Genomic DNA, 27381 nt, shown 5'->3' on the forward strand with positions numbered 1-27381 from the left:
TGCATTTTAGCAAAGCTGTTTTATTGATAATGGAGTATAATCATTCAAACCATATATATATATTACATGTTTAATATAGTGTATACACATCGAATACAAAAGTTTAGCGACTTCATATAACTTTAGAGAAAATGAAAAAGAGCAAAGATAATAGTTTGGTTTTTGAAATACACTGTGTCCGAGTAGCTCTAACGTATAGATAAGATACAAAACATAACGCATGGAGGAATCCAAACACAATAAATAAGCATATTTACGCAAATGCCTATATCAGGGCTTCCCTAACTATACACCCCCCCCCCCCACGAACACCCTGTGGATGTCAGAGTTGTCCACAAACCCCCAACTTTTCGAGACACGATCTGAGTCATTATTATACTATAATATGCATAACAGTGCTTCGTAATAGATCAAGTATCACATGCATGGTACGGTACTACTATGGCAGCATATGGTACGAATTTTGTACATTACTAAATTATATGATATATCAGATTTTAGTTCAACAAAAAGTATTCTAGTTTTGACTTTCAGAAACGTCTCACGAACCCCATGGGATGGACTCACGCACCTCCTGGGGGTCCATGCACCCCAGTTAGGGAAGCCCTGGCCTATATGGTCTACATTGTCAGCAAATATATTATGGTTCTCTGTGTAGTGTTTGCTTTATTTTCTTATTAAACTTAAGCCGAGATTTCGTTTCAACTGTTGATGTGACAATATATTTATGCCTGTAAACTGTGCCGCCGAATTTGATACACTAAAATGTCCTGCAGTATATGGATGACCGAAAATATGCTAGAAAGTCGAATACTGGTCACCCACGTTCAAACATTTTACAAAATGATTGAAGCAATGAAATTTGTTAAAAATTGCAATAAATTAACATTAATTGCTTAAGTGATAGCTGGGATAAAAATTATCTAGAATTGGTGACTGAACCTGCAGTGAACCAAAAGCCAAAAGAATTCAAATTAAAAAGCAAATTAAAAAATAGTAGCATAAGAGGTAAAGTTAGAAGACAGCAATTAGGCTCTTAGTAAACAAACCATGACGTCTTTGCTGTTAGTTTTTTACTCAAGTTTTCCTTCAGATTTTTTTCGGGTAGATGCGTAGTTTATTAACTTTTTCAATATAAGCTAAACGAAGCCATCAAACCATACGCAGAGTTGAGTTCGTACACGGTTAAATTGACCAGGACCAGGAAAACTACTTTGAACAAGTTGGATCGCTGTTCCCGGACGACTGCGTCGAGATCGCCATGGCAACGTATGCCTTTGGTTCAGGACTGTTGCTTTAGTGTTAATCTACGATGTCTTTCTTCAGAGCTACTGGTTCCACTATTTCCTATGAAGGAAATGAAAAGAGAAGAGGCTCAACCAATTAAATTTCACTATTCTTTTATGATCAATGGCAATTGATCTCTATGAAGTAGTAAATATGTCAAGAAGATCTCAAAGTTTAAGGGAGATAAGACGATTTCGAGGAATAAGCTACAAATTATACAAAGATAACTTTGTCGTTACATATACAGATGTCAGTCGGATCTAGGATTTCTTGAAATTGGTCTGGCGGTGAGGTGGTGGCAAGAATCGGTAAATGTCGAAATAACTACCGAACGAAAGGTGAAGAAGACATTGGTAAATTGTAAAGAATGCTGTACTTTTAAGTTTCGATTCGGTGGTTTCTTGAGCTACCGTGGTTGTTAACTTGACGTCACAAACACACACGTGAACACACATTTGCAAATCTATAACATACAAACTCACATGATTACGCCCTCCACCATCCCATATATGTAATCTTGTAACACTGTCGCTATCACCGCCACACTATATCACAACTTTAATTCCAAATGGAACCTACCGTAACACTATCGCCAAACGCCATCAACACCGCCACCACAATTATCACTGTCATGCATGATGTCACAAACATTGATAAAAGGGATGGTGTAATCAAAAGTCCTCCAATAACAACTTTCTAAACAAGCCGAGGCGGGCGTTAATTCGTAGATATATATATATATATATGTATATATAAATATATATAAATATATATATATATATATATATATATATATATATATATATATATATATATATATATATATATATATATATATATATATATATATATATATATATATGAATATTCTCTGTAGGATATTTGGGACGAAAAACAAAATGGTTTACCTTTCGATCCTTCCTGTCTAGTCTTACTGTTAAGTAACATGCAAAAACGGCTAGAGTGGCCAGCACTTGGAGCGTTAGAGTTATGCCGTTAAAGACGTAACGAAACTTCTCTATATCGTAAACCAAACAATTTCCAGATTGGCCACACGAAGACTGGAAGAGCAAACATGCGGTGTCGATTGCAGCACCGTAGTAGATAGGACCCGGTATAAATCCTGTCCACGGTGAAAAGGAACGAAATGGGAATGGTATAGTTAAATAAGCAAAATCAAACTATTATGGAAAAAAATAAAGAGTATACCAACATTGAAGGCATCTAGACGTGTACATTTGGCAAAGTATAAATGATGGACGTATCATAATGACTTTTGACACAAACGTTCTTGTTGGTGGAAAAGGTTTCATTGGGGAGGGGTTTCGGTGATATGTAGGGTGTGCACAAAGTCGAGGGGCATGTGACTTGATTTGATGGGCAAATCACAGAGTTACCTTAAAAATTGTTGCACAAATTCCATTTCATTTTTGCAGCAAAAGGCCACTCACGAATTAAATTTTCTTTTTGTACTTTAGAGATAGCGCACTTTCTAATTACTGAAATAGAGCAGGCTGTCTTTTATTACCTAAGAGGCCGCTCACCTAGGAAAAGGGCAAATTTGAAAGTATTTAAAAAAAACTTGGGAGCACTTTATCTTGTGATTCTATTCCCCCCTCCCCCCCCCCACCCAAACGGATGTGCCGCCCTTGTCATCATTTTAGTTAAAATAAAGAAGCAAATGCGACACCAGAGCCAAAATTACTGACGGTAAACGAAACATCCAAAGAAAGCCTGTTATTTCGACCCTTCATTCCATCATACCCTACCCATCTCTTCACACCTTCCCTAACCCCATCGCCCACCATGTCCGCAACGTTTAACACGTTATATATTTAACAACGTTTATATACCAATAAATGGGTCATTTTAATTTTGCTTCATTTATGTCATAACGAAAAAGGACTTTTAATGCAGTTACTCCCCCCCCCCCATGACACTCCCCATAATTAATATCATTAAATACGTGTTGTTATAGTATATAACGAAAAAAAGACATTCTCACCGAATATTTTGCCAGTTATATCCGATATAGAAATTGCCATTGATCGATCGGATTGATCAACTGATCTGTTCAAGAAACAAACAAAACAAGATAATGAAATTACGAGACATTTCGTGAAACAAGTGCAAACAAATTCCACATCATTCTCAAGTAATATCTTCTGGTGTCGTCCTCCAGAATTTTCTACTTTAAAATATTATAAAAGACATCTTATACATTATCTACTCAACGAATAATTTTCGTATAGTTCTGCCTTTTTATGAGCATTGTATTAATCTTACCTTGCCCAGATATGTTAAACCCCTATGTGTGTGTTTCTTCTATGTGTTTACTTGATGTTTTCTTTTCTCTATCTAATATTTCATTGTTTTTCTCTCGGTTTACTCTTTAAGAGACCATACTCAAAAATTTATCTTAACTCCGGTCCGCTGCCTCATAACAATATATTTATCAAATGTATATCGTTGTTATTTAATGGCAGAAGTCAACGAAATGAAACATCATATTGAGATATTGCTTGCAACAATAATACCTCTCGTGCTTTTCCTCAGTTTCGTGTTCCTGCAAACTCAGCTTATACCTCATGTATACTTGATGATGTCATCGTTTTAATTTGGTTTAACCCAATCAGTCGATACAAATAAAATCAATCTAGAAGCAAATTGCCTCGCACCCCCCCCCAGCCACGCCCCTCCCAAGCCCATACCTTCGAAGTCACACCCAACCTAAGATGATAGAAAAAGAGTTACCTTAGCTTCAGAAGTGTAGCAGGGTTAGCGCACATCGGGCCGAGGAACATGATAACGAAATATGAAACAAGATACGGTATGAACAGATTACAAGGTTTTTTGCACTCTCCGTGAATGGCTGCTACGTCATCACCTAAATGGGGACTCCCCTCGTTGCCGACATACCGCTGGGTGATACATGAGCAGTTAATGTAAGTCTGTGTGAAAGCAAAACACAAAAGAACAAACAAAGAAAAGAAAAGATAAACATAATATTTCAACGTCATGCTCAGTACAACTACAATTGCCATTTATAATTTATTTCATATATTCTAAATGCAGCATCTTCTTTCTCCCACCATATCCTCACTCGGTCCTCCTCCTTTACCCACCCCACCCCCCCCCCTTCTACATTCCTCACCCTCTGTTCAGTGTATCACAAATCCACTGTATGATTGCACTTCAACCTGATTATGATTATGCAGATGCAGATGCGTAAAATTAACCTTCAACCGATTGTGATCAAATCACTGACCGAATAAACACACGACATCAAAGTATTGGCTTATTGAGTGATTCTTCATTGTTATTTTCCTCGATCAATTCCTAATCGACAGGCAACGAGCCATTGAAACTTGCCTTACTGAGAAGGGCCAGACGCAACCCCAAGGCCATGACTTCAAATGGTTGCTAGGGCATTCTCCACTATATTTCTCTTTTTAATCCGCGTGATGTCCGTACATGATTCCTAACGTTACGAGATATTAAATGGTGTGAACATTATATACTCACAATCACTTCTGTGCCATTTTCTGATAATATCGAGGACCCCTGGCAACCTGCGTGACAGGGAGTGGAGTATGTTATACCATCCGCACCACATACAGGATTATACGATACAGGGCAATCACAGTCATCATTGCAGGCCGAATCAATTCCATCTGGTGAGCTGCAGGGAGGAATAAAATGTGAGTCCTCTTAAGATGTTCAATAGAGTTTTTTGTAAACTTAAACCAAAATTTAAATTTGCATATAGTGACCCTATAGCCAGTTACATGTGTTTCTTTAAAGTTCACTTTCATTTCGGATTAAACATTGATTATTACTTAATCCCTGTGCCTACCAGGGAGATGGAATAAGCAAGCGTGACGAGGAGGCTACATTCCGGAGCCAGGGTCGTTAATGGGGCCAAGGAAACATATGGGATAATGAATAAGTAATGGCTCCCGACACCCCTGGGAATAACGGGCAATAAGGTGAAGGTTTCAGTGTATTTACCCCAGATCTGAGATGTTGGCATTGATGTTTTCTGTTGGATAGAGTACAGTTAAGCCAGCAATATCCTTATTCTGACAGCCCAGTACTAAAGCCAACGGATCCACCATGACACAAGCTGTACTGATAATCAACAAAATGGTCGCCAGCTGTAGACGGGTTCGAGCAAACCGTTTAATCAAGAAACCACCGAAAATATTACCAGAAACCCCGGCAGGAAGGAGAACTGCGCCTATACGTTGGAATATAAAAAATGTATACAAATAGATATGACTGAGACTACACAAATTGACTATTACAGAGTTACTGGATATTGCAGTCTCTAGCTATTGTATGGGTATGTCTAATGGCTAGGTGAATTGACAGGTTCCAGCTTATGAAGATAACAGTAACCCAATATATATATATAATTTTTCCGCCCTTATAATTCCTTGCACTTGAAATTTCTTTGGTAATATTTCAATATACGCCTGTTGTTAAATTTATGTCCACTTCACCATAACATAAACAAAGTGAACATATAACATTTAAATATACAATACAAATACATTCCATAGGAATTAATCAATTGATATATACAAATGATGTGAAGTGGGGGAGACCTGGCAGAAGCAGAGCTTATCAAGACCAGGCAACCAACAAAAAACACACCCCCCCCCTGGGTTATAAAGAGGGATGAGGAGGGGAAGAGGGTAGATTTTTCATGATGCATTGAACAATATGCGCGGGGTCGAATAATCTAAAAACAGTTAACTTTGCTGCTACACTACCCTCACGTCTCCTTCATTATTTGTTATACTTATTCATTCGTTGTTTGCTGCAGGTATTTCCATAAATTTTCATAAAATATCAAATCTTACCAAAGACGACAGCAGCTACTTCCGGTCTGAGTCCAAATTGAATTTGGAGATATTTAGTACCAAAGAGGGGAAATGAGGAGATGAATCCAGAGAGGAAGATAAAGCAGATTATGAGACAGAAAATGGTCGGGTTTGTAAATACTCGCCAAACTGACTTTAATAGACCTGGAGAATTGAGAAATGAAGAGAGAAGGAGAGAGATAGAGAGAGAGAAAGGTTAAAATAAATTGTTTAAGTTATGAATTCAACAATGGTGGTGAGGGACCTGATATGTTTGTTAAGTTCTATTGGCCATCTTTACCTAACTCAATTAGCTTAAAGCATACACGGACATATACAAACACGAACACACACACATACCTTCCGCCACTCCAGTCATTGAAAGTTGCATGTTGTATTCGTTACAATACTCGACTCGAAATACCCCACAACCCGCCCCCTAGAAGAAATGAATGTTAGGAATAAAGTTCAAAGGTTTCAAAGGAAACCTGAAGAAAATGATACATTACATGTGTGGGACACACAATTTTCGGTGCTTAAGTCGCGCTTACCAAGAGAACACAGCCTATTGTAACCACATATCGTAGATCTCCTTCATAAAACTTATCACTCTAGGCCTGTTGTTGCACAATGTGGATATCGATATCCCCCGACACCTTCATCACACCAATTTCCCACAAATTGCCTCGACAAGCCAAAAAATAAAAATACAAAACACACCATGGGTGTACCTTTCATAAAGCCAATTAATCCAGCCTCTTCCTGCACAATGTGGATCTCCTCGGTAGTAGCTGCTAAATATTCATTACCACTAGAATCGTCGTAGGCGTCTTTGGCTTTTGGTAAATATTTAGGGAAACAAAACAGAGGGATGGCGCATATCAACTGTACACTACCGATGATCAGAAAGCCCAACCACCAGGCCCCGATCCAGCGGGGGTCCTTGTTGCTTTGGACAGAACTGACATAGGCTTCATTCCTGATGTATGCTGGGAAAGAGAGACATACTGTTGCTAGGCCGAAACCTAACGCTGCGCCTACGGCAAATGTTGAAAAATAGAAACCTGTAGAAGAGAAGAAAAAAAGGAGGGACATTTTTAATATAGGGAAATAATTTCGCGGAGCTTGTCAAGAGTATGCGTCTTACAAAGATGACTCTCCATCAAGGCGTCATGTGATGATCTGAATCGTAACTCTTTAAAAGAGAAAAATGTAATCAATTTTGTTTTAGTCGAATATCCAATATCAATATCCTGTCCACAGCTGGATTTACGGTTTATTGAACGTAACTTATTTTGACAGGCTTAGATATTCTTCAAAAGTTTTACTTTCCTATAATAATCTTCCTCTTGAGTAATCCTTGAATAGCTTCTGTAGAGATTTATCAAAATGTAAGGTCTTGGTAAAAAGAAATTATATTCTTCTATGTGTGAAAATGACTTGAAGAGGAAAACCAACAGCATTTTTAGCTCATTTTCCATGGTGACATCATTCATTCTACTGTTGCCAGGTGCACTCACAAAATATCTTCACCACATAAAACGTTATGCATGCTGTCTTGACCAAGCCTTGTTTTCTCTAAGTAGTGTTACTCTATGGACAGGTGTCGCCCGTCATTCATGCACGCCTTTGCTTCAAAACAAGAGTACGGTCGCTAAATATACACATATATATACGTTTTGTTTACACGAGTGCTGGTAATATAACAGTCTTATCATTTATGCTCAGATGGGTTTCTGTGTCAAACCCAGTTACAACGAGCTGAAGTAGGTCTTAAATCTGGACATTAGGCTATATCAAATCTGTTGCGAGTATAAGCGCCGACGCGGAAAACTTAAGGTGACGTTATTTAGTATTTACACATGAAACGAGTAATATAAAACACGCTTGCATTGCGTCTTCAAATTCTCTATAGGTAGGGGGGGGGGGGGGGGAGGGCGTAATACAAATTTACAAGGTGTGTATTTCATTACACGTTACAAACTACACAAATCAAAGTACTTTCTTAAAATGACAGACGTAAACGTGTAAAGCCACATCGGTGTGTAGTCTCAATACATGCATCTTTCTGTTTGATGCTGTATTACGTGATTCCGGAGACAAACTGTCACTTTAAATAACCCATGTATTGTTATATTATTGCACTTTGTATGCAGATTTCACAGAACTTGATCACATATATAGAAGCTACTTCCGGCTTGTCGGTTGCTGCAATTTGAAGACCAACATCTCGCCCCTCAAAGCGTCAACCTACACTGCTATTTACGCGTAGTCTTAACGTTAGGCAATGAAGTACCCAAATATTGTAAGAATTTTTTGTTGTTGAAATAATGATAATAAAAACACTGAATCGCTACTTCTAGAAAAACTACTTCTAGAAACAAAAATGAGAAAAATAGAGAGAAAAAATTCTAGGACAACCTCCAAGCTACACGACCTTTCTCTCTTCCTTCACTATACAATGCTGCATTAATGTTATTTGAATTGTATGCGTCCGCAATGTCAAGATTCCCACGCTGTCTACTTCTGTATACATCTGTGCACATATATATTATACACACTTTCAAATCAAAATGAGTTTAACCCTGGTCGAAACCGCGAGAGGTCCTACGGGATAACAAGTGTGGTTTTATAGAATGGACACTTTTTTTTTTCTTTTTCTTGGAAAAGTTTTCTATGTTCAGTCAGGGAATTGCTGGTAAATGAAGTCTTATATAATTACATTGTATAGATAGCCATTAACATATCCGAGGTCGGAGTCGAAGAGCCAATTTGGGAGGGATTTCTAAAGGAGAGGAATTTTTAAGTACTGAGGATTGTGGAGAAGGGAGCGGTTTTTGAGAAGTCTAGTGTTTGAGAAGGGAGTGGTTGCTATTATTTTTTTAATCAATCGGTCATTGTCGGAATTGTTTGTTTTGTTCAATTGTTCTATAAAAAATTCTAAGACAACCTCCAAGCTACCCGACCTTTCTCTTTTCCTAATTCACTATACAATGCTACATTCATGTTATTTGAATTGTATGCGTCCGCGATGTCAAGATTCCCACGCTGTCTACTTCCGTATACATCTGTGCACATAGAATTTACTTTTTAAGAAAAATACGCCCAGGAAGGACCTGGGCACGAAAACCAAACTACCAAACTACTACTGATCCGCTCTCAACCCCAGTCCCCTTGTATCGGGACTCTGACTGTGTGATCATCGTCAGGTGTGCATAACCATTCCCCTCGAAAGGGAACATATACTACACATGATCTTAGCCAAAAGGCCGAGAAGCACATAGAATTATATCCACCTCGTGCTCGAAATGTTATATACAGAATGCTAAGGCAGTAGGGCAATCACGCACGAAGTGGTACATATGGAACGCCGAAAAGGCAACGTATTATGTTGTTTACTTCTATGCTATCTGTTATCATGTTGTCTCTTTGATGTTGTTGTCTCCTATGATGTAGTCTCCTTTGATGCTGTTGGCTCCTTTGATGTTGTTGTCTCCTATGATGTTGTCTCCTTTGATGTTGTTGTCTCCTTTGATGTTGTTGTCTCCTTTGATGCTAGCGGCGCTGTTCACTTTTATGACGTCAAAATACGTATACAAATTCAAATAATTTAGTGTTGCAGAACTAGCCAAAATGTGCGAGAGAGACCTACCAGCCCATCTTGTAGGGCTAGGTTATACGAACAAAATGAAAGCAGAAATGATGGACATCTCTGTAAAATCGGTGCAAAACTTACGAAAGTCTTTCAACTGTAGAAAAAGAGGTATATGTGGTCAAGTTACAGGCACGGACCTAGCCTAACGTCAGGTGTATAATATGAAGCCTTAGTTAGTATAACCATAGTAGTATTTAGTATATTAATATTAATATTAGTTTAGGTGCAACTGCAAGGAATGTGAGCCATAGTGGGCTTTGCTATCCCATTTCTGTGCATGCCTCATGAGTCATTGTGGTGTTTGGGGAGGGGTCTAAAAAGATATCACTTCATTTAAAATTATACAGGCTAAAGTACTGTTTCTCTTGTTTACACTGACCTTACGTAAGTTTCCTTCTTCTTCATTATTTTCCTACTTTTTTTTCACTGTCTTTCTTTGTGCTTCATTTGGTCGCTAGCTCGATAAACTTTTCGAGTTGTTCTAGGATAGCAAAGCCCAATATGGCTCATATTCGCTGCAGTTGGACCTAAACTAATATTAATAATAATATACTTAATACTACTATGGTTATACTAAGGCTATATATTATACACCTAACGTTAGGCTAGGTCCGTGCCTGTAATCTGACCACATGTATCTCTTTTTTGTTATAGGTAGAAAGACTTTCGTAGGTTCTTCACTGATTTTACAGAGATTTCCATCATTTCTGCTATCAATTTGTTCTCATAACCTAGCCCTATAAGATGGGCTAGTCGGTCTCTCTCGGACATTTTGGCTAGTTCTGAAGCACTAAATTCTTTGAATTTGTATACGTATTTTGACGTCATAAAAGTAAGCAGCGCCGCCAGCCTCAAAGGAGACAACATCATAGGACAAAACAACATCAAAGTAGACAACGTTGGAGGAGACAACAACATAAAAAGAGACAACAACATGATAACATACGGCATAGAAGTAAACAACATAATACATTGCCCTTTCGGCGTTCCATACGTATAGTTATGAAACACAATACTACCACAATTTACAAGTTTGCATTTCACACCTTATCCAGGGTTTAAATTTTCCAGGTTAAATCTTTCAACAATACACTTTCTTATGCAGGAATACATGAAGGAATACAATGCCCGTGCCCGAACAGATTTGTGCGCAAAAGGTTTCTTGAATACACTTTGTAACACTTACGGTCTAAAATACATTTTACGCAAGTATTTTGCCAACCTTGTAATTGAACGGAAACTGCATTTCGCTCGCTATTGTTACAGGTGTACGTTGAATCATACTTGAACCAGACAGTGACTTTTTAGATGATAGATTTTGAAGGAAAACTTTAGACAGAGGTTAAGTCTTGACATGTGATGGTGCATGCAATTAACAGAAAAATGGTAAAATTATAGAAACATCAATGTGAGGACTAGAAATATCACTTTGAGAGCTCATTGTTTTTCCTTATTTCTTTAAAATTCACGGTGGCAAGTTCTTTGTACTATATAAAGAAAGTTGTTATTGAAGACGAAATTCGACCATAATTAGCCTAATTCGTTAGACACGTCACACTAATGTACACAATACATACTGAACACAACTTTTACAAACCTGTATCAAATACTGTACACAACAATTAATGAACAATACTTTCTACAAACCTTTACTGTACACAATACTAACGCTGTACACTGTTCTATACACAATAAATACTGAAGATATATACAATATTATACATAATATTGTGCACATTACTGTCTACGACACTGTCCACTATATTATACACATTACTGTTCATAAACCTTTGCTGTACACACACTGTACACAAAAATGTACACACACTGTACACAAAATACTGAACATACATAAAATATTGTGCACAATACTGTACATCATACTGTAGACAATAATATACACAATGTTGTATGCAATACAGTGTACAGTATTGTTAACATTACTGTCCACAATACAGCACAAAATACTATACACAATACTGCACATGATACTGAAACAATAACGCATACAATAAGAAATGAACATGTACGCAGTATACTGTATATAATCCTCTACATAATATTGTAAACAATATTATACAAAATAATGTACAATACTAATGCTGTAACACAATACTACACAAGACAGTGTACACAATACATGCTGAACATGTATAAACAACTGTCCACAATACTATCCATAATATTATACACAATTCTGTACACAAGTACTGAACAAGTATACAATTATGTCCACAATACTACTGTTCATATTATTGTGCACAAAACTATTCACATATGCACGATACTAACACTGCACACAACAATGGAACACACAACTGACCGGATTTAGGTCATACCTATAAAGCTGCAAGAAAGGTACGTTAGGTGATCAGAGAACGACAAACTAACTAAAGACTGAATCTGTGGATATTTCTAAACATATTTCAAGGGTGCGTTTAATCCCCCATCACTGCATTTATTCTAATCGTGGTGTACTTTGTAAAGGTTCCACAGAATGTAAGTTCAGCATGCATGAATGCAGAGCAGGTTTGGTATATAGTCTTTGTACACGTATACGTGACATAAGAGAATAAGACAGGATCAACTAAGTATACATCCCTTGCTCTATGACGTATATATCAGTTTGATTAAATGCAAAAACACCGTCTAATATCATCTTGTTTTATTTATAGACCTGTATCAAATTATGGCCCAATTATTTATGTGATCCTATGTTGCAAACAACAACAGTAAACAGCTTTTAAAGCTTCAATCGTCACATATTCCAGGGATGTCGGGGCATCGGTGTCCCCCGTTTTGTGGAAATCCTGAAGAGCGCTACTTTTCATAAATAAGACGGATCCCTTTTGCAAATAAAACGTACTTTTAACCACTTTCATAACGAAAAACTGCGTATTGTAATTTGTCTGTCTTTCGGTTGAGAGATTACGAGGAATGTAATTAGAAAGTGACCTTCTGTTAAAACACAATCAAAAACAACAATTTCTGCTAAAGACTGCACAAAAGGTCCAAATTATTTGTCGGGGATCAATTTTGCCCCCCCCCCCCTTCTCCATCCACGTAGATCGAAACATATTCTACTGTCTCTGGTGCATACTGTAGATTCGAATACAATTGAGCAAATATAATACCTTGTTATTATTAACTAGTTACTTTCATGTTATAGCATTTCACAACCCTCAGAAAAAAACCAATATTTGTTTTTCAAATTGAAACTCAACTAATCAAACAATCAAATTCTTACCCATGTAAACAGCCAGTGCTCGTTTAGACACCCCGTCATCGAGATACGTGATGTACAGTGGATACGTACAGCTTAGACAACTCGCCATAGCCTGCCCGACGAACAACCAACCAGCCTGGTTAAGAAGAGACCCGGACTCCTCTACTTCATTAGCTGTACATACATTGGTTTCGTTGGAAGTCCCATCACCGCACAGACCTGCTTCGTATGCATCCCCGTTCCCATCACTGCTGATATCCTTACCGAGGGATGAGGGGATACCGTAGATCAAATGTGGTATGATATGAACGAGGGAGCCCAACGCCACCATCACGTACAGAGCACCGATGATTTTAGGCCGGTGTCTCGATTTACCGTAATGAATCACAAACAACAGGATAATGAGACCGACCGCGTCATTAGTAGAGACGATTATACCGGACTGGGAACTTTTGAGTTGAAAACGTTTCTCGATAGTACTGATACAAGCGCCGAAGTAGGCCATGGAGGCTACGCCTAAGGCCGATTGGATCATGGATATTACAGCAAAGAAAACAGGGCTGTTGAACAACCCTCGACGTGTTGTCGGGATAACATCATCACATTCCTGGATGTTTATCTCCCCCACTGGTTTGTAGATGGCACCTTTCTTCTGAGACATCTTGATGCGAACCAAAGGACTGGCTTACCTGCGAAACGAAAAGCAAGATTAATCCTCCGTTAAGAAATGGTGCATCCCCGGTTGTTTACGGGTTAGGGGAAGGGGGTGGGGTGCAGGACCACGCCCTCCTCGCACAGAATTTCAGTGACCAGGTTGTCCCCAGCCTAAACAAACCTCAATAAAAAATGCTCCAGAAGTTCTGTTGGTGCTCTCTCCGATGTACCGAGCTAAACCGAAAGGTACTTGCAAATCTCTACTGGGTGCCACAAACACCAAAATTAAAAATTAAAACCATCATACCGTTGACCATCTTTGTGATATGTGCGATAGACTGGAGCGAGGAGATTTTAGTTGGGGTGGGGTAGGGGGGGGGGGGTGATCGTGATAGATTTCGAAGCGGTTTACTTTACCCACAATTTTTTCATATAACGGTAATTGGGGGCATACACTGACAAATCATTTTGAGCACATTTTGAGGGGCTGTACCCCATGAGAGTAGCCCCCCTCCCCCCCATCATTACACACATCCCTTTTCAGGCTCGTCTCGCGGATAAACGCTCAGACTCATCCGTGACTAGGTTTATAGGTTAAAATGTAGTTACATGTTATTGTTGTTGTTGTTGGCAGTGGCGTAGGAAGGTACTTTTGTGTGGGGGGCTGAAGACTGATGGCCGGCCTGGGGGAGGGGTCTAAGGGGAGGGGGTGTCCCCCTTTGGAATTTTTTGCATTTCCAGGTGGCCTCAGATGCAATTTGGTGCAATATAGCACGCTTCAACACCTACTCCATTTTGTAAACTTAATTTTGTATTTTCACCTGGCCTTAGATGCTATTTGGTGCTCCAAATGAGATTTTTTTCTCATTTGGAAATGAAAAAGGGGTTTTCTGACTTGCGAAGCGGGGGGGGGGGGGCGGAATGATACTTCCGCCCCTCCACATATTTCACTGGGGGGGGGGGGGCTGGCGCCCCCAGCCCCCCGGTTCCTACGCCCTTGGTTGTTGGTCCGGGTCGGTGCTTTAATTGGCTGATGCTTTGCAGGCTGTGGTTTGAACCACATCCAACCGGTTCCTTGATTGTCATTATATACCGTATAGCAACAACGCTATTGTTGTCTGTGTTTTTGTTCCCAATCCGTTTACATGGATTTCCGGTGGTTGATATTCACAGTTTAACAAACTATTGCTGGAAATGTCATAACATCGTCCTTATGGCAATTGCTTAGTGGAGCTCATTTGTGAAACTTTGATGAATGCATCTGGCCACATTAGAGATAGTAATGTCATTGTGGAAACCGAGCAGAAAATGTCTCTGTATTTTTTTTTTGGCAATATTTCCCAAATGATTGATTCACTGAGCACAAATAATAATCTTACAAAAATATGCATATTGATTAACATTAAAAATCAAGCAAACATTTCAAATTGATCAAATTTGAAGGATTACGCAAGAACCATATTAGTAGGAAAGTAAAGCTATTCAAGGACATTTTAATATCCATGTCATGGAATAAGGAAGGATTTCTCGGTTAGTAATAGTTTACATTAAAACAATACATTAGCTCTAAGAACAAGGTATAGAGAAGGTCATTTTGGCTAATAGGTGCTATAGAATATTTGATTCGTCCACAGAACTCTCTCAAACTTCCAGCCTCCACCGGGATTTGAACCCGGGCCTCCCGCTTTTATACGCGGACACCCAAACCACTAGGCTATGGACGCTGATTGTATGTTCAGAGGTTCGAAACCGGTAAGGAAGGTCATAATATATATATGATCGAACCATATGTGGATATTCCCTCCCACTAGATAACGTCAAGTGTCGAATCTAAACATTGTGTTTTCTAAGTTCAGTCTGAGACTTATGCATAGCCTACTCTAAGAAAACAAATGCCCGACATCAATCAATGCAAATAAAGAACAAGAAATGCTCCCCTTACCTCTTTTCACGAGAGAAAAAACACACAGTGATTCTTATATATCCTCTATTGACAAATCTGATATGAAATGCAAGAAGTAAGGAAATCACTTTTTGCACATGTTGTCACGGTCCAGTATTATGTATTATGAATCAATCCTTCTCGCTAAGCCTTGACAGACAAAACCATATTCCGTATAGTACTAGTTAGTGTTCGTGCTAACAGCTAGACAGACACAAAAAACATGTCCCAGTTGTGTAACAGCAGAAACTATGGTATACGATACACGAGATCGAACAATAGTAAGACCTACCAATCAGCTGATTGCTTAAATATAAAGCATCGCGTGTAAAGACTTACAAACAAACAAGCAGCTCAAGGTTCACACGACTTTGTAAGACTGTAAGCTTACTACGGTGACTGTTCTACACAGGGGTACGCTAGTATATGCGTTTATGGACCGAATCACCTTCAAATATTCCTCAAAAAACACAGTCACGCCGAGGCGCGCAGATCTTCTTTACAACGGTCTACACGCATGCAGCTCTTCAAAATGTATGCTTATGTTTGATATAGGTCGGCATCCATTCAGCGCATGCGTGTATATATATATATATATATATATATATATATGTGTGTATATATATGTATATATACATATACATATGCACCTCCTTCGCAACATGCCAGGTCGACAGGTTCCTCCTTCTCTTCCCCAATGGGACAATGTAGCTTCCATATGTGTTTTTTTTTTTTTTTGCCAGACACCAGCTGCATGGTTGCGCCGCACAGAACATATCTTAACCCCATTGATCTCGGCGCCCAACCCCACGGAGCTCACGGTGGAGATAACGCTAACGAAAACATCAGCACAAAGGAAAAGCTAATTCACGGACCAAGTTATCGGGTTACTTATTTTACTTGAAGCAGCATTTTCAATGGCGTTTGGTCGGCAAATATATAAAAAAAAACGAACCAACCGAGCTACCGGTATATACTGAGTTACTCTTCGTCCAATTCCCATACGTTTTCTTAAGTCATCAAACGAAATTTCTTGAGCGAATATTGAACTGAATTCGATCTTTTTTTTTTACATCGCCCAGACACTTTTTCATATCATGCCTTTAGTGTGTATCTCTCGCATAATAGTCAAATTGAAAAAAAACACAAAGCAAAAAACAATAATAATAACAAAATAATAATTAAGCTAATTTAAGTGTTTAATTTACAGTTCATTGCTTGAAACAAATTTTGGAAAACATTTATAGGATCATAACTTTATGCAGAATTTTAGTGGTGATATGCTAAAGTCCAACACAAGAGAATAAAAGGTTAAGTGCTATAATGTTTCTATACAGCTTATCCGATTTTCATGATATCCACCTTTAAAATATGCTCCATCTCTGGAAATGATCCCTTCAGACTAAATTGATGATGACGTCAACTCGAAAGTTACTGTTAATGATATGCCGTTGTTTTATTACTTCCATAACTCAACCAAAAACATGATCATTTCAATTCAAACGAGCACCCAATTGGATGGTATACAACATAATTTGCCATTGATATATTGATAATGCATTGAAAACAGGTTATTTGAGGTCATACAACTCTTAGGTTTTCTTATTGAGGGTTTTGTTAAACTGATCATATACATATTCTCTGTCAGACTAAGTATTGTCCTGACCAACCACTTTCATTGGTTCAAAACCTCGGATGGTCATTCCAACAAGTTCAAAGTGTTATAGAAATACATCCCGGAGTGATAGCAGAGTTTTTAACGGTTTAAGCATACCAATAGAAAATATAACATACCCTAAAACATATGTTAAGCTAATTGAATTATTTCTGTATATTATCGATAATTATCGCAGCAAATCACCTAATTATAGATCTAATATGCTACAGAATACCCCATTTGGACGTCTAAAATTGTAGTTATTTCGAAGAAAGGGAGATAAGGGCGTGGGGGGGGGGGTGTGCGGGGGTAAACGTTGTGACCACCATAGCTAAGTCTACTTCCATGAGAGGGTATCATTTTGATAATAAATGTATTGATATTAGTGAAGGTCAAAATTCATCAAAGGGTCAACAGTGTCTGCAGAACTCATATAAACTAAACTTTTTTTCATGATTTCTATTAAGTATAAAATTGGCTCATACTCTGTTACGAGGAAGGCAATCATCAAACCTCAATCAAGTTTTGTATTCTGGTTTAAAGATATTACAAGTAATTATAAGTAATAACAGCCATTTGACTTTTCAAGCTTATATCAAACTTTTATCATTGCTCATTTCAATAAAAACAAATTTCATTTGTCTTTATGTCTCTTTATGTCCTCAAAACAAATGTCTACAACTTTCTAACATTGAAACAAACTTTGTCTGCTAAGAAGGAGAATAAGGCAAGGGAAAGGGAGATAGGAGGAAAGGATATGACACCGTTATCCCGCCTATGTCTTTTATTTTCCACACAAACAATTAGATAAACTGCTCAGACATTTTGTCAATCAAAACATATTTCTCAAATAGAAGCTTAGCTGACCTTCTGCAGCGGTGCTGCTCCTGTTTTCATTATCATTCGACTTATAGTATACTGAGACTATGATCAAATTACATCACGTAATATTTCTATCTAATATTGAGATATTAATATTCACTTTCTTTCAAGTTATCGACAATTTACGGTCCTCACAGGTCACCGATTTAGCACGTAACATTCATCGGTTGACAAATTTTACCTGTCATCACATTATCGGCGGTATATATACACACATACATATAACATAAATCGTAGACTCAGTGGCGTAACCAAACTTTTTCATCGTGGGGGGGGGGGGGGGCTGAGAGGGGCAAAGAGTTGGAGTGAGGGGGTGTTTCGCGCCCGACCAATTCGGTCGTTTTAGGTACTTTTGCAATATGCCACATTCCCAATCACTTTAAACCATGTTATGGGTACTGAGCTTTGTATATGGTGTTACTGCATGTTTAAAATGTCTTATGTTTTCATATTCTTACAATTGTTTGATACTGTACGTTTAGGTTTCATATTTTAATGTTTGTATCTCATATCCTGTTTTAAAATGTCTTATGTTTTCATATTCTTACAATTGTTTGATACTGTTCGTTTTAGGTTTTTATATTTTAATGTTTGTACCTCATATCCTGTTTCATACGAGCATGCAATTACCCTCGTGGTTTAATAAAGTTTATCTAATCTAATCTAAAAAAGTTAATGTCTGGGCAACTTTTTAAGTTAATTTCAAACATATGTATCTATATAGTAAGGAACAGTCAGTCGGATGACATGTAACTGTACATCACCGTGTGTACTGGGTGACCGGGTCCCATCAGTATAGAATGCTACAAAGGTCAACAGTATATGAATATGATTGTCCCTTTTGGCGTTTCATACATTATTATCACATGGCCTGCGGTTGACACAGCCTACCCCTTTCATCACACACTAAAACACACCGCGGAGAATATAAGGGATAATATGAAAAAAGAAATTCTCGGAAATGGACGGTGCTTAGTTGAGTGAATTACAAAATAATTACCGAGACCAAAATTCACATGAATGAGTGAACCTTTAGTTAATACGACTAAGACCCTGAAGATTATCCGGACTTAAAAGCTGCTACATAACAATGTGCCCAAGAAGCATTAAATCTCTCTAAGATGCAATTGGGACGATTTGTTTGGTGGTGACATTTCGTCATAGAAAGTGCACCTTTCTTTCGCATATCCCACATTATCAGTTGTACTAAAATCGATATATCGGTTCACAAAATGCTGTAGGTATTGACCCCGGATATGCTAGAAAGTCAAAAAATGGTCACTCGTGCTCCACTAAGAGCATCAAGCATTGTCACTGCCACTTCCAAAGTAGCATTACCTTTTTCAGACATTGAATTATCTAATTGAGCACTATACTCGATTTCTGTGAATATTACAGGAACATATAGGCTACTCACAAAGACAGCATATACGTTACAACAACAGCAACGTATATGCTACCACATATACAACATATACCCTATCACAAGGACAACATATAGGCTACCACGTAGATAACACATAGGATACAACAAGAAAATATATAGGCTATCACAAATACAACATAGGCCTATATGCTACCACATAGACAACATAAAGGATACTTCAAAGACAACATGTACGTTACCACAAAAACATCGTGCGTATATGCTACCACATAGACAACATATAATCTATCACAAATACAACATAGGCCTTTAGGCTACCACATAGACAACGTATATGCTATGACATAGACAACATATAATCTATCACAAATACAACATAGGCCTTTAGGCTACCACATAGACAGCGTATAAGTTACAACAACAACATACATGCTATCAAGTTAGATACGCATTTGGGTTTCACACAGTGATTTAGGCCTATACATTTAAGGCGGTTATGACCTCTCAAGCACTACAAAAGGTGTCGATAGGGATAAACCAGTGGCGATACCAATTCCTCAGTCACCTCCAAACCCCACCCGCCCCTCCCCACCCTCCCTCTTGTTTGTATAATGATTCAAAATCATAAGTTAATGGGAAATGTATGGACCTCAAATTCACCGTTCAAAGCCTCCCCTCAATGCGTTCGTATATATTTCGCTGTGGGAAATTATTTGTTTTCCGAAATAATACCTGGCTAATGTCATTTCGTGTTGTTTATACTGGAATATACCTTTTGCCATTAGCAAATATATAATAGACTTTACCTTTGCTTAATGGAATACATCCTTTGATGTGGTTTCCTACCACGAAAGAATCAATTTTGCGTTTCCAAAGCAGTTTACGAGCAAACAGTAATTGTATTATTGTTTTTCAGTATTAAAGTGCACTGACTCACAAATTTCAAGAAATCTATTACGAAATTGCTCATGCGTGTCTGTAAGAATAAATCCAATTGTTTGATACGATGTGCATACAACAAACATGTTCTCGTGTAACAGGTTATTTGAACGCTTTACCTTGCTAGTTCCTCTTTGTTTTGTTGTGTTGTTGCTGCTGTTTATTAAACCTAATCGTAGCCTAATTGCCAAGTGACTTGGAAATGTACAAATCTATTCTACAAATAGAATGTGCATTCAAGCACTCCAGGTTAGTCACGATAACCAACTTACATTTACCTTACCAGACATCGTTCTCTGCACCCTCAACCACCGGCGACGCCGCATCACCACCCCCCCCCTCCATGTAACCCCATATAATTCATATAAATGTATTCTCTGAAGCACTATAGATGCATAGCTAAAGGTAGCAATATAGTCTTGATATGTTATATCTCCCCCCCCCCCTCATAAAAATTGGAGTGCTATTCAATTAATAGCTTTGCTTAGTATCCGAATAACCGTGCACATAATATTGGTGTGTATTCATGCTTCTATAGCTAAGTGTATATGATATTAGTGTGTTTGAACAAAATATGTTAGTATTCATATAAAGAGGACAGGAATATTATTTTAATTTGCCAACTCGATACTGTTATACGTCTTACCAACCGTGGATTGGACTATCTTCTGAAAATTACATTTTCTACAACGTAAAGAGTGTATATACTTTGCATATGGGAGTGCATTTTGAAATGTTATTGTATCTTCACTTGAAAATCGACAAATCACTTTTGGGTGACATCCATAGAAAGTTGTAATACATTTGTACGGATTTTTTTTTTTTGGTGCGGCATTAATACGCTTCCGTACATTGGAGGTCATACAACATATTATTTTCAATCGAGATTGATTTTACGTCTTTTTGTTAGACTAAGTAGTCCAGAGTCACTTTCATTGAGGAGCGTCAGCTGTTCAAAGGGCATTTCTCATTTCAAAGAGATACAGCCTGGACCAATAGCAGTAGTTTCATCTGCCTAATGTCAACCTGTAAATCAGTTAATTATAGCTTAACGTCCTGATTTACATATGCATCGTTGTTTTATCATTTTACTTTCTTCGCGTCAGTCAGCTGAATATGTAGTTGTGACGGGTCACTAACGTGACCCAAGTGGCGGATCCCTTTTTTTCCCATTGGAACAGAAGAATGAGAACAAACTCACAAATAATTATTTCCGTGTTATTAGATATGAAATAAGTTTGACTACAACATACTGAAACGAACGTTATTGAATAAGCATCTATATATGAACATACGAACTGAATTTTGCAGCACAGTCAGCAAGACTTGACATGCTGACGTGGAGAGTTGCATGCACTGGATAATTAAAAAAATGTTGAAAATAAACAACAAAAGAAGGGTTAATTGGTAAGTTATATTGAGTTGTTGAAACGAAACCAAATACTGTAAGCTGTGTTACCAACTTGCACAGAGGATCATTTTTGTCGGGATATTTTGAGCCTGATTTGGCGATTTGCTTCATTCAAATCAAGTTACAAGTCCGAGTACTACGAAGTTTGTGCCCCACCCCCCTCGCCCCCTCGTCCCCGCCCCCTTACTGTCCTCCACATATGGACTTGACTTCGGTCGCCGACTAAAGAAGAAGCGGATTATGTAAAGGAAAGGTAAGCATTTCATTAATTAACACTTTACATACCGACTAAACTGATACGACTGGATGACAACAAACGCATACAAACATAAAGATACGTACCTTTGCATGACCTCTGAGTTTCGAATGCAACGATTGAGTGTCCAATACAATAATGACATTAATTTCTTGTCTTTTCGAACGGCTTGTCACCTTAAAAATGTCTTTCTTCATGCGCCGATGTTGTGCTTTCCAATGTTTTCGTATAGAACGGATAGAACAGCGGAATCCGGTGTAAGAGTTTTTAAATATAGCCTAAATATTCGCCTATTTCTTTTCGTCGATCCGAGAGAAATTGCAATTTTTATCTAAATAAGACGTATGCCTATACGTCATAACATACCCATCATACACTTACGTAATACTCCGGGTCGAGTTCCCAACTACAGACAGAATTACCACCAAGTCTGAAATCTTTACTTCCATATCTATACTTTAAACTTCATCTTTTCTACTCGCCAGATAAAATTTCAAACTATTTTCAAGCAAAATGTTATATTTCCGTGTACTCTCGTACTTATTTCGCTCTTCTAGTACCTACATTGTACGAAGCGCATTCCGGCTCAGACGTCTAATTAACGAAAATCGAAGAAGCGACCACACATAAATTACCAACAGCTACAGATGATGGAACTAACAAACAGTGTGTGAGAGATGCTTAGCCATGGTCGACCGTGATGTTCGGCGCTTCTCCTCTCAGCATTAGAAGGGTATCCCGACGCTAAGAAAATCCTGTAGTATGAACTTAATCACTACACAGAAATCCACCAAGCCGAGACATTGTTTAGTATGCTGTATTTTTATGACACATCTCATAAGAATTATGAATGTTGAAGGTATGAATATTAAGTATGAATAAGCTGTTCTATTACCGTAAGTTCGAAATCTCATCATTGTTAATGCAAATGCTTTGAAGTAACGAGTGGTACTACCATTAGAAACTGGTTACAACTCACAAAAGAAATCACTAGATGTATGAGAATATGCTTTGAGTATGTTTGGCAAGAGCTTCAACTTTCGAAGCTTCGAAGACCAGTTAAGCAATGCTCGAAGAAATGTAAAATAATTTGAAATCCAACCGAACAGCACTTGGTATTTTCATCGTTCAGCTGATCCAATAGAAAAAAGAATACGACCTCTGCCCTTATTATAGAGATAAAAACGACCCAAACGGCATGAAGAGAGAGAAGGGAGCGGGTAGAGGGGGATACTGCCCGAGGTGAATTAAGGGGCCTGGGAGAATTTGGAGGGGCCCAATATAATATGGGATAAAGAATTGTGTATTATCATATTCATAATATACTGTAAGGAAACACGAAGCGTGCAAAAGAGGGTCTGGTGACATAATTGTTCCAGGATCTTGACTCTCGATGTCTCTGCCAGTAAAACCGAAGTCCTCCCATACTTGCACTTAGATGGTGGTCGGATGTTCCATGGAAACAAAAAGTAGGAGGCCATAGAACGTCAGGTCAACCCTGGTTAGATTATGCGATGGCGGTATTGCAGCAAACTTCGACTGAACTTGTGGGAATGGCCGTGACGATGAATTTAAGATTTCCTTTTTTTCGAGAAATGGAATCTTTTATGCATGAGCGTCGGGATCCAGGTCAGGACCCGGGTAAAATAAGTAATCGTAGCACCTTTATTAACGTCTTCATAAATTCATGGTACATTCATGGGCGAACTTCAATTTTTTTTGGGGGGGGGGGTGATTGCAAGCACTGACTTGATCCATCCTTACATATACGCCGCCACCCCGCCCCCAACTGACCCGGGCCCCTAACTGACCTAGGCCCACTAACTGATCCGGGATATTGTGCCCAATCTAAACCTCCCTCTCACCAGACCTGCCTGTAAGTTATGCATTCACGTGCCCTCATGTGTGGAAGTTTGCAGGTTGCGAAAGTTCATGAACACAAACATGGACTGAAGCACCCAACAGTTTACATGTGAATATCAGATATTCACGACTCCAAGAAGACGTTTGATGACAGTGTCCCTAAGCAGATAGTTTGCATGTGAGCAGTAGAAAAGACTTCTGAAATTGATAGGGGTTTAAATTTTGAGGTCCGCAGATACCCAGTCTGTAGTTGACTGTCATTGACTAACTTTGGTGGATTCAACTTGGAATCCACCTCCTTGTATACCATGTCCCCCCCCCCCCCCATATCATTGACCCCTGGGGGAAAATATTTACACATTGTAATTACTTAAAATCTTTTCATTTTTGTCAATAGGGACCCTAGTATTGACAGATAGGTATTGAAATGAGGTTTTAATTTTTTTAATTTTTTTTTATAATTAAGCTAATTAGATATGTAAATATGCAAATGAGGTTATGATACAAACCGTACTTTTTTTGCCCATTTGAAATTATTTTGATGAAATTTGCTGGACTTTTGATAGTTTGATGAGTTCAAGACATGTTATTTCATAAGTAAAATATAATTTGATGTTTGAATGTGAGGAATATGACTGATTTTCCCCCCTCCAAACAAACAAATGTATTCTGTAATACAATGGTAGCCACGCGTAACGGTAAGTCTATATATGGGATGGTGACTTCGAAGTTCGGCCACTTAAGACTTAAAAAACCCCAAAACTAAATCTTCTGGTCTAAATCAACAGAAAATATACTTCATATGGTGGGAGAATTGTGTTTTAGTACGATACACGGCCAAACTTTCTTTCCTGCAAACTGTTTTCACGTTGTTTTCCAAGAAAATTCTTCGTGATTGTGGAACTGGTATTTCTTTGCTAGAGTATTGCGAAGTTCGGCCACGCAACCTACAGTGTGGCGCTGGTAAAAATTGGTGGCGCTGTTGCTCTTTCAGTAATTATAACAGACTTCATAGATCTTCGTCATTTTATTGACAAATATGTAAGTAATTTCTTGCTCACGGGTCATTTTGGAGAGAAAATAACTGTAGCTTCGTACTTTTTGGTGAAATTTGGCTCTTCCTGTAGGTTTTCATGGTGAAAATCGTGTATTTCTTAGGGTGCCCGAACTTCGCAGTATGGCGAACTTCGCAATACTGACTATACCAATTGCGCTACATACACAATACATAGTGTGCAACTATGCGGCTTACCGTATCAGAATTTCATCGTCAGAATCTTCTTCTCCAACGGCTGGATGTTCAAATTGCCCATAAAAAGAAGGTCTAACGCCTCTTAGAAGTATTTAGCCATGATAATATGTGCTAAATAGTTACCGTTTCAATTACGTGAGTGAATCGGGCTGAAGTTGGCGAACAATAACAGCGACCAATAGCAGCGAACGTTAAGCATTACCAGCGACCATTACCAGCGAACAATAAGAGCGAACACTAAGGGGAAAATGATACTACGGAGAAGTTTAAGGGCAATTCCAATGTTACAAGGGGAAAAGTAAAGCTTTAAAAACTAAACTAATTGACACACTTATTTAACAGAGTCATGGGTGTGTTATCAGACAATAAAAGTTTTCAAATTGTGCAAGTAATAGCTGGCAACCCTCTCTATCACCCCATCAAAACCACCTTGAGAAAAGATGTCATCAGAGAGGGCGATAATAACGCCAAAACTCAACGCGAAGTCTCATCTACCGTTTATATACGGGTTTTCAACACGATTTTTGGCTAACAAATCAAATCTGTAACTCAGTATCATTGGGGTCCCCAAAGTAGCTGACGTTACCCACTATCACCCCATGCCAACAAACCTCGGGGGACGGTATCATTTAAGGTGTTATTAACACCCAAACTCGACGCAAAGTCGCATTTACAGTTTATATACGGTTTTTCAACACGATTTTTGGATAACAAATCAAATCTGTAACTCAGTATCATTGGGGTCCCCATGGTAGCTGACGTCACCCTCTATCACCCCATACCAACAAACCTCGGGGGACGGTATCATTTATGGTGTTATTAACACCCAAACTCGACGCAAAGTCTCATTTACAGTTTATATACGGTTTTTCAACACGATTTTTGGCTAACAAATCAAATCTGTAACTCAGTATCATTGGGGTCCCCAAAGTAGCTGACGTCACCTTCTAACACCCCATGTCATCAAACCTCGGGGGACGGTATCATTTAAGGTGTTAGTAACACCCAAACTCGACGAAAAGTCGCATTTACAGTTTATATACGGTTTTTCAACACGATTTTTGGCTAACAAATCAAATCTGTAACTCAGTATCATTGGGGTCCCCATGGTAGCTGACGTCACCAGCTATCACCCCATACCAACAAACCTCGGGGGACGGTATCATTTATGGTGTTATTAACACCCAAACTCGACGCAAAGTCTTATTTACAGTTTATATACGGTTTTTCAACACGATTTTTGGCTAACAAATCAAATCTGTAACTCAGTATCATTGGGGTCCCCAAAGTAGCTGACGTCACCAGCTATCACCCCATACCAACAAACCTCGGGGGACGGTATCATTTAAGGTGTTATTAACACCCAAACTCGACGAAAAGTCGCATTTACAGTTTATATACGGTTTTTCAACACGATTTTTGGCTAACAAATCAAATCTGTAACTCAGTATCATTGAGGTCCCCATGGTAGCTGACGTCACCAGCTATCACCCCATACCAACAAACCTCGGGGGACGGTATCATTTAAGGTGTTATTAACACCCAAACTCGACGCAAAGTCGCATTTACAGTTTATATACGGTTTTTCAACACGATTTTTGGCTAACAAATCAAATCTGTAACTCAGTATCATTGAGGTCCCCATGGTAGCTGACGTCACCCTCTATCACCTCATGTCAACAAACCTCGGGGGACGGTATCATTTATGGTGTTATTAACACCCATACTCGACGCAAAGTCGCATTTACAGTTTATATACGGTTTTTCAACACGATTTTTGGCTAACAAATCAAATCTGTAACTCAGTATCATTGGGGTCCCCAAAGTAGCTGACGTCACCTTCTATCACCCCATGCCATCAAACCTCGGGGGACGGTATCATTTAAGGTGTTAGTAACACCCAAACTCGACGAAAAGTCGCATTTACAGTTTATATACGGTTTTTCAACACGATTTTTGGCTAACAAATCAAATCTGTAACTCAGTATCATTGGGATCCCCATGGTAGCTGACGTCACCAGCTATCACCCCATACCAACAAACCTCGGGGGACGGTATCATTTAAGGTGTTATTAACACCCAAACTCGACGAAAAAGTCGCA

The 27381-nt window shown here is 38.5% G+C and overlaps 1 protein-coding gene across 4 annotated transcripts; it reads right to left on the minus strand.

Annotated features, from left to right (window-relative positions):
* Positions 1-25431, minus strand: LOC139971204 (solute carrier organic anion transporter family member 5A1-like). Of its 4 annotated transcripts, none has more exons than XM_071977470.1 (10): positions 25280-25431; positions 13058-13725; positions 6887-7219; positions 6156-6320; positions 5299-5527; positions 4813-4969; positions 4042-4238; positions 3293-3357; positions 2196-2410; positions 1-1347 (listed from the first exon to the last, which is right to left on the minus strand). In XM_071977470.1, exons 2-10 carry the CDS (start codon positions 13695-13697, stop codon positions 1303-1305), a joined length of 2046 nt encoding a protein of 681 aa, XP_071833571.1. In that variant the 5' UTR covers positions 13698-13725; positions 25280-25431; the 3' UTR covers positions 1-1302. The 4 variants fall into 4 exon arrangements, with proteins under 4 accessions (XP_071833571.1, XP_071833573.1, XP_071833572.1 ...); XM_071977472.1 differs by lacking the exon at positions 25280-25431 and adding an exon at positions 22251-22730; XM_071977471.1 differs by lacking the exon at positions 25280-25431 and adding an exon at positions 15972-16133.
* Positions 25432-27381: the final 1950 nt, after the last annotated feature.

This window comes from Apostichopus japonicus, chromosome 8 (assembly GCF_037975245.1).
Source record: "Apostichopus japonicus isolate 1M-3 chromosome 8, ASM3797524v1, whole genome shotgun sequence".
Taxonomy (NCBI): Eukaryota; Metazoa; Echinodermata; class Holothuroidea; order Aspidochirotida; family Stichopodidae; genus Apostichopus; species Apostichopus japonicus.